The sequence below is a fragment of the Anopheles ziemanni genome, chromosome 2 (assembly GCF_943734765.1).
Source record: "Anopheles ziemanni chromosome 2, idAnoZiCoDA_A2_x.2, whole genome shotgun sequence".
NCBI classification, from domain to species: Eukaryota; Metazoa; Arthropoda; class Insecta; order Diptera; family Culicidae; genus Anopheles; species Anopheles ziemanni.
In genome coordinates this window covers 53,320,680-53,339,083 of record NC_080705.1, presented here as the reverse complement: position 1 = coordinate 53,339,083, position 18,404 = coordinate 53,320,680, and the positions used below count along the sequence as shown (strand labels likewise).

Sequence of the window (18,404 nt, the reverse complement as noted above, 5' to 3'; positions counted from 1 at the left end):
TCTTTGAACAAAAGCGCTCACAAAAGGCTCGGAAAAATGACTGCCGCTAAAAGGTGCGGCGAACGGTCTAATAGGAGCGATCAACGCGCAAAGGGTGCTCCCATTATCTTAGAAGGGTCTGTCACGCCGGTGGCCACCCAGCTCCCCTGACCTTAATACTATTGATTACTTTGAGTGGGGCACAGTTGAGCGGGACACCAACAGGGCGTCCTGCAATACCAAAGCGGAGCTGGTGGCCAGAATAAAGGCCGTGTTTGCGGCCTTCCCAAGAGACATGGTTGTCCGGGCTTGCGCGCGGTTCCGGAAGCGGGTGCAGGCGGCCATCGACGCGGGGGGGGGGTATTTCGACTAAAAAATGCGGCAAACATGGTAAGCTAAACTTTGTAGAAAATTTTTTTTTTACTATTTAACATAAATTTGATAAAATTTCCTTTCCTACACCCTCAGAAACTGTCAAATTTATCTCGAACACCCTAAATACTCAACATTAATATGTGTTTAGCAACAAACCTCTCCGCTGCCTCTCAACATAATACATTCAACACCTACCAGAACCAAAATATACGTGTGTAGCGTGCCGGGTTTCAGAGGGAGTCGTCGTTTATTCTCTGTGCTCAACTGACTGATTTGGCGGTGCGTCCCAAGGTCCATCGGGACCTTGGATTACACCGCCCAACTAAAGGCTAGTTCGGTTGGGCTCACTCCCTCCCGTGCCCAACCGTCTTACTCTAACAGGCCACAGGGCAATGCACGCGTGGAACTCTACACCGATCAACGGTGATCGATGGGCTGCGCTATTGCCAACGCCCGGTTCCCCGCGTACACTGACCCGTGGCCGAAATGCGAGCGATGCAAGATTGCATCGCTTCACGTGAGCTAGGCGATCGCTTGTTGATTGATCGAGATGCAATTATTCGATGATCTGTGAATTCGTACTCATGATTTGTCACAATTTTAATCAGTATGGGTAAGAAGGAAAAAATCATCCCAGAACTTCGTTAAGATTGGCCAAGCGGTTTCTTAGTTTTAGTTATACATCGTATATTTGATTTTATTGTATGAAAAATGCAATTTTCACAAAGCTTTCTATTTTCCGGCTTTTAATTAGAGAATATTAAAGTTGTTTTTTCTTTAAACCTTCCATTAATAAAAACGAACAAATAATCGGTCAAGATTGGCTCAGCCAATTTCGAGTTTTAGCGGTAACAAAACAAACACTCATTTTTATAAGCTTCAATTTTTTTATGGAAAAGAGCATTTATCGAGTTTTCTGGGTTTCTGACTTTTCCTAATGATTTTTACAACTTGCATTGTTTTTATTGGGCCAAAAGAAACAAATCATCAGAAGACTTCGTTCCGACAAGTCCAACCGTTTACGTTAGAGAAGGTAAATTTTTATTTTTTCATGGAAAAAAGGCGTATTTACCGAATTTTCCTTGGCTTTTCCTTAAGAATTTTCAAATTCTCTTTTTTCCTAAACCTTCCTTGAGTGAAAAGGAACAAATCATACGAAGTCATTAAAGATTGGCCAACCGATTTTGAGTTTTAGCATCACGAACATACAAACATTCATTTTTATAGATATAGAGAAGAAGAGATAAGACTTTGTAAAATATAGTTTTGTACATGTAAAATTTGGTGCCCATGGCGCAGCGGTAGCGCGAGGAAACACCACGCCACAGGTGTGGAATCGAATCTCGAGTCTGGCACCCCCCGGCATTAAGAACGGCTGACCACCGATCTATAATATACCGTCTTTCGGTCACCGAAAACTCTCCTCGGAGAGAGGCCTTGTCCCACTTGAGGATGTCGTGCCACATAAAAAAAATGTAAAATTCAATTATCGAAGACTTTAAATAATATTTTTTTATATAAGAGGATATCTTCCTTTCCTTTCCTGAACATAGGCAATGCATGGTTGTCAAATTGTTCGCGCGTACAAGTTCGCAACGTCTCCGAGCCCCGCTACACGACCCGCAAACTCAAAAACTTTTCGGCGAGAAGAGGGGAGCAACCGAGAAGTTTACGTCAAAAACTTTTCAGCTCCGTGAGCTGAAAACTGCACCCGCGAAGTTTTTGGCAGCTAACCGAAAACTCAAATGCGTCAGAAGAAGAAGACGAAAAAGAAATAAATGTAAACATAACAAATCTCAAAAACAAAATAAACGAACATATGGTGATAAATTTACGTGTTTCTTTTGTAGTTACGGTAATATTTTGTCATTTTATAGCTATAATTTTTAATTTGAGATTTATTTCCCAGTGATGAAACTTTTTTTAATTTCAGAGACTTTGACCTCCACGGTCATTCGTCTCTGCCTGTGATGAAACTAAATTACATTTCCGTTGGATTTTAAGGTTACTAGGCAGGTTTTTTTTTTCGGCAATGTGGCACCCGGTGCAAATGCATAAGGGGATTATGTGATGGATGCTGGATAACAACAAAGGGCTCCCGAGATAAAGGGTTTGGCAAACTGGAGAGCGGGAAGTCACTCGAATGATAAGCGGCACCACGTAAGGATCAAGTGGGAAAGAAGCACAACAAATAACTGCGAAATACTAAAAAAGTAAAGTGACTTTCGTGCTCAAACTGTGTGTGCGATTGTATTTTTTTTATTGTTAATATATGTGGTTTTGAATTCTCCAGCTAATTTCATCTAAAAATATTCATCCGGAATTCGCTGGTAAACAAGGCAAGATGAGCGGAACCGAATCAAAGAGATTGTACGCGCGTCAGGTGAGAACGGACATTTTTTATGAAAAATATGAACGGTTAGTGTAAGATTACGGTTCTTACATATATATTATTTATTTTAGGACGTAGAACAAAGCCTCCGCTTGATATCGGCAGTGGAGAAACGGCCGGTCGTTTATAATAAAAAACTAAAACATTATAAAAATAAGGTATCGCAGAACGACGCTTGGTCAAGCATCGCTGTGGAGGTCGATATGCCGGTAGCAGAAGCCAAGCGTTTGTGGCAAAATCTGCTGGGGAGCTACCGTTCGTATCGATCAAAAGTTCGGCAATCCACACAGACAGGGGCTGGTAAGTTGATGTTTGTTATAATGTTATGTTTTTATACATATATAAAATTTATTAATTGCAAAACATATATATATATAATGTTTAGCACACTCGGAAGTGTACCGACCGAAATGGTTCGCGTACGAGGCCATGGCGTTTCTGGGAAATGTGTTGGAGGACGATGGACACGTTGATACGGTATGTAAAATAATTTTATTGTTAAATTGTATTAGGCATATGTACAGTCGTACCTGATTTGTTGAGTATGTCTTAGTTGATTAGTTCGTTAATTGTTCAGTGTAATAATTGTTGTTTTTTAAATCGTGTACCATATGCTTACGAATGTTCATTAGACGATCAGGTGTACGTGTCGGAATAAATTGTAGATTTTCCAAATGATCGTTGTTCCGCCAGTCGCCTTGAACTAAGTTTCCATCAACGATCCTATCGAATGACGATGGCGGAGAGTAAGTATTTCTTGAGGAACTGTTTGCTCAAGTTTATTATCAATTTGCTATTAATATTTGTAAATATTTTTTTTTCTTTTCAGCTTGACGAGCACGATGAGGACCTCGCTCTGCACTCCCTCAATCCTTCTGCTCCTCCTGCTAATCCGACTCCAACATCACCTCCTGATAGCTTTGACGACCACTGCTCCATGTTGCCAATAGATCCCCCCCAGTCCCTTTCCGATAATCTCTCTCCTTGTCCTGGACCATCAAACCGTTTATCTTCCTTACCTTCAAGCTTTCCTTCCACGTCCTTAGACGATACACCTCCACCTTCCATTCCTGCCCGAACCCCCGCAAACCATCAAAGAAAACGGCGAAGGATCAATGAGGGTAGTGAAGTGAACGAGGTCCTCAAAGAGCTAATGGAGGCGACCGTGGCCAACGCAAACTCGCCGGAAAACACTTTCGGTCGCTGGGTCGCTGAATTCCTCAGACGATTCACGCCTGAGGAACAACAGGAGGTGACGTCGAGGATTCAGCGAGCCATGCTGGAGGCCGAGGACGATGTGAAGGCCAAAAGGCAAGCGATGTGATTGTTATGTGTATTGTGTTTAATGTTATAAATGTTGTTTACCTCTATTTCCTACGTTGTGTTTTTTTTTAATTGTAAACGTGTTCTTCTGCTGATGATGATGATAATAAAATAAAATGAATGTTGAAATTAAATGAACTGAAACAATTGATTGTTAGGCTATCTTATTGAAAGAAAACCAAATTTCAACACATTTTATCTCTATATAATTTTTAGCTGAAAATAATAAATTTACCTTCACATATGACCGTAGAGCTTTAGTAAGGCAGGAGCAAGTTTCCTTGACTATATTGCTTATAGAGGAACGAGACACCTACAATAAAAAAAGAATGTTGAATTTTGTTTTGATCAAACGCGGTTAACTCACCCGAAACAAATACTGCAAACTACTGAATGTTTCTCCAGTTGCCAAGTAGCGCAGCGTTATAAGCAACCGTTCTTGGGCTGTTATGGAGTCGCGCATATTTGTGTTCATTCTATTTATTTCTGGGCGTATCATGTCAAGGAGAACATCAAAATCTTCCTTCTTCATGCGAAGAAAGTTAATCATGGTTTCATTTGCTTGCTCTGCTACAATATTGTCAAGCAAACGGTTGCCATCTTCTTGCCGCCGGAAAAAAATTGGACGCATCCACCACCTACGCACAATACGCCTGTTGCGTTGCCTGTTGCGTTGTTGAGAGTTTTGGGTACTTAACTCGATGACCCTGGATAGGGTTGTTAGCCACTCTTCACTCATCAACAGATTATCCATATTTAACTTTTTGTGTTAACTAAAGATGATATCTTGTTTGCTTCGAAGGCAGCTTTTTGAGCTAACTGATAACAAAAACAAAAACAGCAGAGACTGACACATGCATAGACTGTCAGAAACTTTTCGCTTGCATTGACTGGCGACAGCATTGGTACCACAAAACGCGGCTACACGAACCGAAAAAAAATTTGACGTAAACTTATACGGTTTTTGAGTTCTCGGTTGGAGTTTGCGGTTCGTGTAGCGGCCCGGTCCGGCTTGCTTAAGCTAGCAACTTGACAGCTCTCACGGATTCTATTCCTAACGTGACATTTATTTTCATGAAATGACGTTACACAAATGAACAATCTGGCATGCGGTATTAGAGTTATGTACTAAAATCACATTCCAACTGCACCTACAGTCAGCCGCAATATTGAAAGTACCCCGGCGGCGCAAAATCGTTAAAAGTGCACCGCTTAGAACAATTGCAAGATGTACTGTTAGGGCTTCTGTCAAGAAGACCTATACGAAGGTTTCGCGAGGAGCTCTACAAAAGGCCTTTCCCATTTATTTATCTTATTTTCAAGGTTTATACGACTCATAAAGATAAATACAGGAGTTTATTTTTACCACGATGATTTTATTACAAGTTTTTGCCTGTACATACTTTTAGTGTTTTTGGGTCCCATTTTTTATCTGCAACCATATCAAGATGCTTCGGAGAGTTTAACTTCGTACGGTTCGCCCATCCAGCTCCTGCTTAGGTCCGGGGTTGGTCCATTTGTTGTTATTTCTAATTAGCACTGCGGAAAAGAATAAATAAACAATTAGATACATGATTTGAAGAAGTTTAGGCTAACAAACAAATCGTTTTAAATGATTAATACGTACTTATAGTTTCCGTAAGCTGAAGATGATATGTTGTACAGAGACGATGAAACTTCTTCGGCGATGCTGCACTGGACGTATTGCGTTCCAATTGTACACTTCCTAATAAACCTTAACTTTCCTTGACACGCACCGTACATATTTGGTCTGAGAACTTTGTACTGAACAAGTTTCCAACTATATTTTACTTTGTTTATCACAACACCAACAGCTAGACGAGAATGCAAATTCCATGCAGCTTCTTCGAGCTTCAGCAGACACACACTCTCGGTGAGGTGCACATATCCACACACGGGAAACATAGGCTGTTCGTTTTGACAACTGGCCAAACAGTACAATTTGGCCGCCGGGGTACAACCAAACGAGCACTGGATTTGCTTGTATAACTCGCGCAATCATTGACCTTATTTAACACGTTAAGCGCTACGTCGGCCCCGTGGGGCCGACAGTGTTCTTCCCCGTAAGTCGGCGTCGGACTGCTCGGACCGACAGAGCCCGTTGGGTAGGCCGGCGTTTCTACGTATCGCTGGCAGAACGGAAAGCAGTGCTATTTGAGCATAGCGCTTAACGTGTTAACACGTTTCGTACCGCGTCACCCAAATATGGGTGACAGCAGTTTTGTTCTAAAAAGTTTTTGACCCATAAATAAATGAAAATGCAACATAAAATTTATAGTTATATTAAAAATAAGTTATTTGGTAAGCTAAGTTTTTGCTTAGCCTTCAAAAACCGTCGGTTTAATAAATGTTATGAACAAACTTTATTTAAAAAAAATGTACTAAAAAGTGTGCTAAAACGCTTGGTAAGCAACGTGTTAATTTAAATAATTTAATTTAGTTTGATAGCCAATTTATCAGGCAACACAAGTATACACTTTTCGTTTACATAGAATGTCTGTATTTTATATGGTAAAATAATAAGTGGAAAAAGAGCCTTTTCATCAACGCAAAATTGAGTGTGCAGATTACATTATCTAAAGACAAAATAGGAATAAAAAAAAATTATGTAAACTCCTGACATTAGGCACCTTGGTATTGTGCGAATACCGGATACGTCATACACCTTTGTAAACCTACCTGATAGAATAAAGTACCATGAATTAGCAGAACTGTCAGAATAAACCACGAGGCTCACCCTTTTTCGGAGCCGACCGTCGAGCTGCGACAGGTGTCTTCGAACGTGTTCAGTTGATCCAGTTTGAAAGAGCAGTTAAATAAGAAAAAAAAAGATAGACTAATCGGCAGTGATAGAGTTTTTAGTGACAAAAAAAGGCTACTGAGGAAGTGTTCTTTAAGAAAGTGAAGAGGACGGAAGGATGGGGATGCACGACCCCGGCGGTGGATTGCTCCGCAGCAACCCATTTAGCCCTCTAACAGATGACTCAACGGCGAAGAGAAAAAAAATCACAAAAAAGCACATGCACATATATGAAAACTAAACCTGAGGATCAAACCTTCATGATAATGGAATCAGAAACGGCAGGCCTAGACTTTGAAAAAGTTAAGCCATTCCTCCTACAAAAAATCCTGATGAATAATCTGGGTGATAAACCACTAGAGGCACGTAGGCTCCGCGATGAAAAAATGCTTGTAAAAGTGAAAAATGCCACAGAATCTTGCGTTTTTATATGTCAATAGTAAATATTGTTCCTAGTGTTAATAATTAAAGTTTTGAATATACCACTTATCTGAGCATTTTTTTTTTTAAATGGCACGACATCCCCTAATGGGACAAGGCCTCTCTCCGAAGAGAGTTTGTGTGACCGAAAGACGGTATATTATAGATCGGTGGTCAGCCGTTCGTAATACCGGAGGGTGCCAGACTCGAGATTCGATCCCACACCTGTGGTGTGGTGTTTCCTCGCGCTACCGCTGCGCCATGGGCACCCCCATTATCTGAGCATACTATCTCATTAAAATCTACTTTTTTTGTTTTAGATGATTCGACGAATACACATGTAAATAGTGTAAATATTGGTGATGGATCTACTAACCCAGATGTAGAGTTTGATTATAATAATATCTTGGATGATGATGATGATGATGATGGCGAAGACATCACAGCAAGCAATGTAACTAATTTTTATAGTTATATGGATAAGCTGAGTTTGAAGGACTGTCTCAGATACATTGCAGTTTAGGAAAAACTGCCTCGGCCATTGTGAACATGATTTTGCCAGTCTTGAAAAGTAAACTCAACTCAGATTTACCTCGAGACAAGCGGACTTTACTCATAACACCCACCCGCGTGGGTTTGTTACTAGCTACCATCTCGGGTGACGATTTCTGGTACCAAGGAATCGAAACAGTCCTGCAGAATTATTTTCGATAAGTATTCATGTATAGTAGATTCTATATTTATTAAAATATTTCCCAGTTGGAAGCCAAGTTGGCGTTTTCCTCTTTATATACAGATGTGTTTCGTTTTTGTCGTTATTCGCATAGCATCGTAGATGGCTATCGAACGCAGAGCAATCTCGATGTAGTGGGAATAACGATAAAGACGAAAAACTGATACATAATTACATATGTCATTCAATATACATTATTTTTTAATTTGTAGTACGTTTAACACTTTGACTGCCATGTCACCCAATTTTGGGTGACAGTAACAATTCTCTCCAGGCCATGTCACCCACTTTTTGGGTGACAGCGAAACTGCTTGCTCTCTCGCGTGCGAAAGACACTAATACCATGAACATGCTACTGTTTGTACTGTGTTAAGCTGCGGATAGACGGATGCAATATTTCGATGCAATGAAATAAAATTTGACATTTCTACCCAAAATGACAGTCATTGCAATATTTCTATGCGTATTTCATTGCAACATTGCAAAGATCCAAACGGGGAGGTTAAGCATCGAAATATTGCTTTCACTGTCATTTTTGGTAGGAATGTCAAATTTTATTTCATTGCAGTGAAATATTCGGCCCTATTCCGGGGAAAGGTCGTTCCCGGGAAGGGTCGTTCCCGACGATTTTGACAGTATAACAGAAGGCGTTACAGTAGGCGGTATTTTTACAGCCGAAATCAATCGTGTCGTTTGTTTACTGTAGTTTGTTTACTTTTGAATTTGGATTTGTGAGATTGCAATTGCTCAAAACATGAATTTTATTCATTTTCCCATCACAAATGATGCTGAAAACATTAGAAAATCAAATGAGTACCACCAAAAGCTTCGGTTAACCTTCACGTGTTACCTACGTAAACGTTCAACCGGTCTTCCCAGAGATTCCGTGTTTCTGTACCTCAAACAAAATATCTTTTTATTGAGATGTCAGAGCGATTTGAAATTTTAAGTGAAGATACTTGGAGACTTTTTTCAAAACATAGTGCATGAGTCATAAATTTAAAAATTCATTGCATATATTTATTTGCGGTTCCAAAAACTTTCACCCTTCACTTCTTAAAACAAGTTATGTGCCCAAGAATACGCTCATCACACCCCGTTCCGTCGTGACATGTTAAGCGCTTCGTGGGGCCAACAGTGTCCTTTCCCGTAAGCCAGCGTCGGTATGCTCGGACCGACAGAGCCCGTTAGGTAGGTCGGCGTTTCTACGAATTGCTGGCAGAACGGAAGTGCAATTTGCGCATAGCGGCTAGGTCGTTTGACTACACCACAATCTGTTGATGGCGAAACTCGAACGATTCGGTGTTGGCGATCCATTGCTATCGTATTGCGTATCGTAACCCTTCCTCTCAGGTCGCTCCTATAGGGTGAGAGTGCCAAATCACTTCTCTTTTCTCTTAATGTCCTTCAGGGGGGCGTCCTGAGTCCTCTCCTATTACCCATCTTCTTCAACGACTGCGAGGGTGTCCTTCCGGGTGATGGGTACTACCTATATGCCGATGGTGTTAAGATTTTCCTTCTTGTCTCCACCCTCCTTGACTGACATTCTGTCCAAAGATCCCTCAATGACTTTTGCACCGTGCACCGTAAACGGCCTAGTGCTCTGTCCACAAAAATGTATCGTTCGGACGCATTCGTGATCCGATCTGTTTCGATTACTTTGTGGGAATCCACTTACGAGGGTATCTGCGGTGAAGGATCTTAGGGTGCGGCTGGATGACCGACTCACCTTCTTTGACCACATCAATTCAATAGTGGATAGACCGATCAGGACACTTGGCCTTATAACGCGCATGTCAGCTGTTGGGTCCGCCCAATATTCAAATACTCTTGTGCTGTATGGTCCCCTGCGGGGGTTATAGCAATGAACAGGACGGAAAGTGTGCAGCGCAACTTTACTCGCCTTGCTACGAGATGTTTTGTCAACGACTCTGCATTTCCTATTCCCCCCTACCCGTCGCGTCGCATTTGCTCGGACTTCAAACTATTCAGCAAAAACATGCGGCCACCCAATCCTTGTTCATCGCGAACCTCCTCCTCCATGACTTTGATGCTCCTCTCCTTCTATCTTCCTTACCCTTTTACATCCCTTCGCGTCATCTTCGTGATAGACCACCTTTCTTGCTACCCACTAACCGGACAAGTTCTGACCAGAACGATCCGTTGCATCGGTCGCTATCGACCTTCAATGCAGCGAGCGGTCTATTTGACTTCAATATCACCATCACCCAATTCCGTTCCAGTATTTTCTCCTAGAGTCCTTCCCCCTATTTAAGCTAGTTTTAAGTTTGTATTGTATAGCCCCTAAGGCAAACAATTGTACCAAATAAATGTAAATGTAAATGGTGAGAGTTATGAAAAAACTCAATACAAAGAATGGATTACACCAAACAGGCACGAAGCCCAATGACTAGCACCAACATTGCGGACGAAAAAAGAGTAAAGTATCGGACAAAGCGCTGTTCCCAGAGAGATTGCAACAAAAAACGACGATAGTATGAAATGACTGAAAGTTTATGTTTTATGTAGCTTTCCCGAAAATTTTAAATAATTCTGTATCAAGGATCGAACTAAGCTACATAAAAAGCAACCTTCCATTTATGCTATATGGGCTAAACTGGTAGTATGTTGTAGATATGAAGGGTGATTTTTTGGGAACCACAAATAAATATACGTAATGAATTTTTAAATTTATGACTCATATACAATGTTTACGAAAATACCCTCAAGTATCATTACTTAAAATTTCAAATAGATCCGACATCGCAATAAAAAGATATGAGGTCTAAAGTACAGGCAAACGGAATCTCCCATATAAATGTATAGACCACACGGGTTGGCCGGTTGTACGAGTAAGGGGTGTCAACCGAATAATGCAAAAAAAAATTGTTTAAATACCTTTAAAAAAATTGTTGGTTCAGCAAAACGATAGAAAATTATTTGTTCTAGTCGTTCTGAAAGTTTCATGCCGATACGACAATGCAATCAAAAGTTATTTGAAAATAAAACTACAAAACTACCCGGGTAGACGATTGAACGGATGCTCAAAGAGCAGCAAAAATTTTCCCCATACAATGCGGGAACGACCGTTCCCGCGTATAACAGTTTAATTCTGGCGTAGAACAGAAAACGAACATTTTTTAAAAAAATTGACAGTTAAACGTAAACAAACTACGGGAACGACCCTTCCCGGGAACGACCGTTCCCCGGAATAGGGCCGATTGCATCCGTCTATCCGCAGCTTTATATGCGCAAAACGGTTTGCATTGAATAGAGAAATAAGTTTGATTAGTTCACAAAATTCATTCGTTATTAAGTTTATTATAAAATTAATTCTTGTATACAATGTTGAAACAAATTAAACACATCAGTGATTGGTTCAGGCAACTTGCACAATATGTAGTAACTTTTTTTACATTAGCGTGAGCCTTCGACCGGTCCATGCTGTTACTTCGTATATAATAAAAGTATAATAATTTATAACATAATAAAATGATAAAATAGAGTATAATATCGCAAAGCATGTGAGTAGGTTATCAATGAGCGAAGCGCTTCCCACAAATACATATGAGTAAGCGACTCCCTCTCTGAAGCGATTTTCTTGGCCTTACGGTGAAATGCGCTCAAAAAGACTTGGCAGTCAACGTGTTAAGGAAAAACTTTTGTTTAGAAAATTTGTGTTTTCATTAAATTTTTTAGAAGTTCAAGTCGACAGCTGTAGCCGATACTTATAAAGGTGGAAGAATTGCCAAAAGCACCGGTGATGCTTGTCGCAGTGTTTTGTGGCAATTCAAAACCAGAGCTGGTAGAAGAATTTTGGCGACCTCTTATTGTGGAAGTTTATGATCTTCATCAAAGAGGTTAGCGTTTCGGTGATAAAGTGGTACGCTTATCACTTCGTGCCCTGATCGTTGATTCCCCAGCGCGCACTTTTGCTAAAGCTACGATGAGCTTCAATGGAATGCATTGATGCACCTGTATTGGCGAATGCATTGGTCCGGGAAGAATTATTTTTGACTCGGTGAATGCACCATTGCGCACGGACGCTGGATTCCGTCAACGTGTTTGGACGATGTTCTAAATTTTGATTTGATAGCCGGCGTTCCAGTTGGTGAGCGTCTACATCTATGTGAATTAGGAGTGACTCAAAAATTGGTGGTGGAGTTACTAACACATGAATTTGCGAATTTTATTCGTTGGTCCTCAGATCAAAAGAAAACCGTGCTTCATTTCATGGCAAATACACGGCTTTCTATTGAAGTACATCGAAATAGAATCCAATAGAAATAGCTGCCAGCCGATCTGCTAAACATTTTCCAAGATTGAGAAAAAATGGTATGTTTCCATTTGACTGACCAATTTTGGCCTGCTTCCTAATGTCAAAGTTCAACGGTTTTTAACCAAAGATCGTGGCATTGTCAAATTTTTAAAAGCAAAGAAGATCTCTTCGCTTTCCAATATCATAGTTGGAATACAGTATGAATCCTGGACGGATCAATTTAATGTTTCAATACCTTCAGGTATGAATTTGCTTGAAATTATGTCGTCTTCAGACTTTCATATTTATAATATCAATTTGTCTGGTCCGTCTAGAGAAATCGAAGTTGTTCGTACATGGTTCTTTGTAAATTTGTAGCCTATCCTTTACCTTCTCAATCTCTTACCCTTCTTCCAACTTGTAATATAATAATATATCTACACGTGAACTTCCAGCGTCACGGTTGCCCTGATATATTACATATTTTCTTCACTCCTATTTCTTATGATAATATATCTACACGTGAACTTCGGCATCACGGTTGCCACGATATATTACATATTCTTCTTTACATCACTTTCTTATCATAACATATCTACACGTGAACTTCCGGCATCACGGTTGCCATGATACATTACGTAGTTCTCTTCACTTCACTTTCTAATGATAATATATCTACACGTGAACTTTCGACATCACGGTTGCCATGATATATTATCTTCCTTCTAATACTCCAATTAGCAGCCTCACTGCTGACTGTAGAATGCCCTTTACTCCTGGTGGAATTCACCGATCATTATGCACCTTTAAAAAACCCATCGTTCCTCCTTCTCGAGACTTCTCACTGCTGACTGTAGAATGCCCTTTACTCCTGGTGGAATTCACCGATCATTATGCACCTTTAAAAAACCCATCGTTCCTCCTACTCGAGACTTTGTCCTGAAATAAAACACAAGTGTGGTTTCGTTTCTATAGTTGCCTAAGCTGATCGAACTGTGCCTTTGTCTATTTTTCACTAGAACTTCTTTACTGTCTTTAGCTCCATCCTTGAACGGGGACGGAACTGAGCGTCGTGAACTGATGCTTCTCCTCTACTGAGACTTCTATTGAACTGAGACTTGTTCGATCAGTCTTTGGCCCTTTATTTATAGTACAATTTCTTCCTTAAGTTTAACATTTCTTTTTGGATTATTTCGAATGGGTTCCCACGGGTCATGTTCTAAATTTCTAAGAATTTTGATAAAGAAAATAACATTGAATTTAACACTTGTTTTTGTCTGAGTTTTGATTGGTCGTTTATAGATTGCACTTGAAAGCGTGGGAACACGCATTCCCAACTACGCATGCATTGCTTCTTTAACATTTGGTTTACTGCGCAAAGTTATTTTGATTTTTCGTGGTTGAATTTGTTAGCGGTAAACAATATCAGGTTACAATATGCGTACATGCCCGTTTGGCTTTGATTGTGATTACGTTGCATTTTTGCGTTTTATCTTGCCTTTCAATTGTGTTGCATGCCATATTCTTCTTCTTCATCTTGGCGTAACGACTTCTTGGTCATGCCTGCCCGTTAAGGGCTTACGAGACTTGTTTCCCTGTTGTCGTACGTGGATAGTCAGTCCTCTCCGTACAGGGAAGGGTCCGGTCTCGGTTGGGATTCGAACCCACACCGTCGTGGTGATGAGCCCCGACGCTCATGGGCCAATTTTCTAACCGGCGCTACCGCTCGGCTGTCGCGGACCCCCGACAGTTACATGCCATATTGCATTCTACATTGTATTCTACTTAGAACTTGCTTGGTAGATTAAGCTCTGCAATGGAGCTTGAAATTTTAATTGTTTCAAGCTTATGTTGATCTATACTTTTGGTAATTGCGCCTGCGTGTATGCTTGGTACAGCACAAACTAATCCGCATATTGACCACAATTCTATTGCTCTTTTTCCTCTGCTTCACACCTTCCAACCATACTAATAAATTCAACTCACCCACTTCCATTAACGCTCTGCACTAAAGAAGGCATTAACAATAGTAAAGTTTGGGAAACTCTGTAACTTTTCTTACTCAATAACGCACTAACGCAGCTCATTCGATTAACATTTTAAATAACAACTTGGAAGGATTTGAAATCGTACGTAAATTTAATAAAAACTTCTTATCTGACGAACAATATCGATTTAATGGGTTAAAGGTAGAGGCTTCATTAACAATAGGCATGTTCGTTTTTCAATTCAATAACAATTTCTTATCAAACAAACAATACCAACATAATGGGTCAAAGGTAGATGTTTCATCAACAATATGCAAGTTTGTTTAACTCTACTAAAACTGAGGTTTAAAATGATGAGGATAAATTTAGTTTTTGCAAAAAATATATGAAATGAAGAAAATATAATATTTTGATCAGTCTCGGTAAATGCCAAGATATGAGACACGCGCGAGTATATGTGGGCTAACTCTATTGTTTCACCCATATGCTACTAAAACATATAACAAATTTTGATTTCTCAATCTATGAATAGTGATCAAACAAACCTTCAACAACATCTGCAGTACTTAAACTTAAACTAAGCAACGGTACAGTATTGGTCGAGTTTTGGTGAACAAAAAAACTCCATACATAAAAAACAAGCTTAAATATGTAATAGATTGTTAAATAAATCTATTTTAAACATATTACTAGGAGAAATGAAATTGTATACCCAGTTTACAAGTTATACCATAAACGTGAGTGCGGCTATAACCATCGTTCATTTACAATAATATCATTCAAGCTTTACCTTGAACACCATAAACAGCAATTGTCAGTGAGCTCCTTAGAGAAAAAACAGTTTTTTTAGTTTTAAAGCTTATCTGCAATCGAGTTTATTATCTCACTATGGTTTGTTTTATAATCAACGATATAATTAAAGTTTTGAAAACAATGCTTCTTGAAAGGAAAACATTGAATATGCGCTACAGTTCCTTGAAAGTAAAGTAAGCATCAAACCGTATGATAAATATTGAAAGTGACTTATAAATTAATGATATTGAAAAAAAAGCTTCAAAGCTAGATTGAAGAAATATTCCAGAAAGTCGATAAAATGTTAAAGGGTTTCGAAACTCTGGTTGAACAAACCCTATGTCATTAGTGCCTATACGAAAAACAAAAGTCTGGTCAAAGTTTCGTGGACGTCCAAGAAAAGAGTTAACTCGTATAAGCTGAAAGTGCATCTAAAATAGCAGAACATCAATATGAAACGATATCAAAGCGGAGCTAAGAAGCGTAAAAGTACAAAAAAGATCAACAAGTAGTTGAAAGCCAGAGAAATGCTATACACAAGTTCTTAGCTATTAACTCAGTGACAAAATTGCCTAGTGAATTAAGATCTCAGAATTCCATGATGCTGATTAAAAATCTGGTTGTAAAATGACAAAACACCCAATGTATCGTGTGATCAAAAATCTGAAAGTGTAGATACTTCCGAAGTAACGTATTCAGTGACTGATACAGCTCTTTGGCAAACCAATTTGGTCACGATTGTGTTGAGTACGTAATCCAAATTAACCCAAAGACATGGGGATATTAGTGCATCAAAATAAATGTACAAAGACAATGATGGTGTTTATCATGGAGGGTGTAGCAAAAAATGTGTGTATTGCTATCCCTGTAAACTTTTTTCCAAATCTGGCTCAAAACTTTAATCAGGCTTCAATAATTGTGAGATCCGTAACAATTGTGTTATCAGAACATGAAAGTTCAAAAGAACACATGGCGTCCATGTGTAGCTTGTATAAAACAAAAAAAAAAGAAAAAAATTGACCCAAAGGTGTTGCAGGATAGAACTAAAGAATAAGGTTATTGGAGAGAGGTTTTGAAAATAAGAGTGTCAATAATAAAGTTGTTGAGTCGCTTCCGGATAGGATTTATGAAACATGACGGAGGGCAAAGTTCAAACAGGAAAAGAAATTACATAACTTGTTGCCAATTTTGGAGCGAGTATGACGAGTTTTGAAACTTCATTCGGTAAATTCTCATTTTATGATTTTCAGAATCAAACAGAATTTCCAAATGACAAACAAAACTTTTGAAATGATTCTGGCAAAAATAGAGCCACACTTACCACCAACGAAGGCTCTGGTCTAAACCATAAAAACCATTCAAGGTGAAGGCAGTTACCAGCATGGCCGTTATATCTTCCGCCAAACGCTCAAGGTATAAATATCCAGGGATAAATCATGTGCGTGGACGTTACGCACATACGCATCATACCTCCTAATGGATGATAGAAATGCTGCGCCGAACTCACCAGAAGCCACTTACAATACCCACCTTGCAAAGGGAAGAGAAATTGTTGATTGCACATTCGGTATATTAAAGAATAAGTTCAGATGTTTACTTGGAGTGAGACAGTTGCACTACACGCCTGAAATCGCTACTCGTATAACAAATGTATGTTGCGCTTTAAATAATATTTGCATAGCAAATAACTTTTCCTAGTAAAAAACACACAAATCGGTAACAAAACTGAAGGTTTATTTTTAGTTCACAGATATTAGGGCCTATTACGAGACTCGAATAACTCTCTCATCACACGGAAACCGCCGACTCGAACGTTAGAGAAAATTGCATTATGGTCACTTGTTCGAGTCGATGAAAGTTTCATCGATTTTTTTCCATGCGCAACTGTCAAAGTGGTGTGAATCGACTGTTGCATTTTGTAAACAATGAAAAATTTGTGAAGAGTTCGGTGTGTGTTTTTTCTCCAATTTAAAGCGAAAAGATACCTTCGCATTTTGAAAACGCCATATTTTACTTCAAGTGTATCTTATGTATCGTAATTTACTATTGGAACTCCCGTGAGGTCTCTTCGATTGAACTTTTTGGCACTTTCCGTAGCACTAGACCACTACGGATAAAAATTTGTCGTATTCGAGATCCCGTTCGAGAACCGCAATGCAATTTTTCACAAATTGTTCGACAGATTACTTTGATCGACAAAAAAGTTCTCGAACGGGAGCCGAACGGAAACTCGAAGATGAGGCATAATGCAAATGTGCCGTTCGAGTCGGAAATTCTCGAACGTTCGAGTCTCGTAATGGGCCCTATTAACAGTCTAGTTCATTTATTTTAGTTCATAGACAGAAAGCTAGTACAGCTGATAAAGTTAAAACTTACATACTCTAATAATTGTTTAAGTATACGGAAGTACACTGATATACGGAATAAAAGTGATCGTAACGGACGATAGGCAATTGGATGCAACGTGCTCGAGAACAGTGCAGATGGATGTGACTGGCAAGATTCTCTTCTCAGAAAACGTGTTGTGTGTGCCCAAATTGCAGACTAATTTGATTTCTCTTGACTGTATTTCACGCTCGGGTCATCGTGTAGAAATCAATCAAGGCGTGTGCAAAATTTTCGGAAATAGTTTTGAAAAACCAATATTTATATATATTTTTTAAATAACCAATATAAAATTAAGTGACGGTGTCTTAAAAAGAGGAATGTACAAAGTGAATTATATGGTTGCTCGAGACGGCGAGATGATGCAAAGGCATCGCCAACTTGGCCATCTCAGTTATATAGTGGTCTGAAGTTGTTGCAGAATACGGAGAGCGGAATAACATGTGCAGGGAACAAAGACGATGTAGACATACACCCAATCAAGAAATGAATTCCATCAATTCATATTCAACAGTGACGATGATGAAGTTCCACTATCACTGGAACAATCACGATGAAGAGACTATCATTGGAATACCAGATGAAGAAGATTGCGAGGATGCTGTAACAAACCCTGACGAAGAATCTTCACTTGATGCAGACTGTGGTAAATGGTTTTAGAAAAACGTTAAGCTTTGGTCGTTTAGTGGTTCGCACCACAAATTTAGTATTTCTTTTCACCGATTTCCAACTTGATAGAAAGGACATGCCTTTACAATTTTCCCGCTTTTATACTCCTAGCTTGAGTGGCGTAATCGGTGTAATCAGCACTGGCTTGTTGACAAACGTCAGTGATGTCAACCCTACCTTGTTTCCCTTCGTGACACAGACACAGAAAGAACTACAGTGACCGGCAGGAAAAAGTGCCCACATTTTTTCTCAATCCAACTAAATATACT

General features: G+C 39.5%; 2 protein-coding genes and 1 pseudogene across 2 annotated transcripts; 2 read left to right on the top strand and 1 right to left on the bottom strand.

The window, feature by feature from the left end:
* Positions 1-2,698: 2,698 nt before the first annotated feature.
* On the top strand, positions 2,699-4,070 carry LOC131293856 (uncharacterized). Its single transcript, XM_058321905.1, has 4 exons — positions 2,699-2,737; positions 2,818-3,046; positions 3,132-3,223; positions 3,576-4,070. Exons 1-4 carry the CDS (start codon positions 2,699-2,701, stop codon positions 4,068-4,070), a joined length of 855 nt encoding a protein of 284 aa, XP_058177888.1.
* A 153-nt stretch (positions 4,071-4,223) lies between these two features.
* Positions 4,224-4,823, bottom strand: LOC131293855 (uncharacterized). Its single transcript, XM_058321904.1, has 3 exons — positions 4,437-4,823; positions 4,305-4,382; positions 4,224-4,232 (listed from the first exon to the last, which is right to left on the bottom strand). The coding sequence occupies exons 1-3, from the start codon at positions 4,821-4,823 to the stop codon at positions 4,224-4,226; spliced, it is 474 nt and encodes a 157-aa protein (XP_058177887.1).
* Positions 4,824-7,156: 2,333 nt separating this feature from the next.
* On the top strand, positions 7,157-12,013 carry LOC131293854 (uncharacterized; annotated as a pseudogene).
* Positions 12,014-18,404: the final 6,391 nt, after the last annotated feature.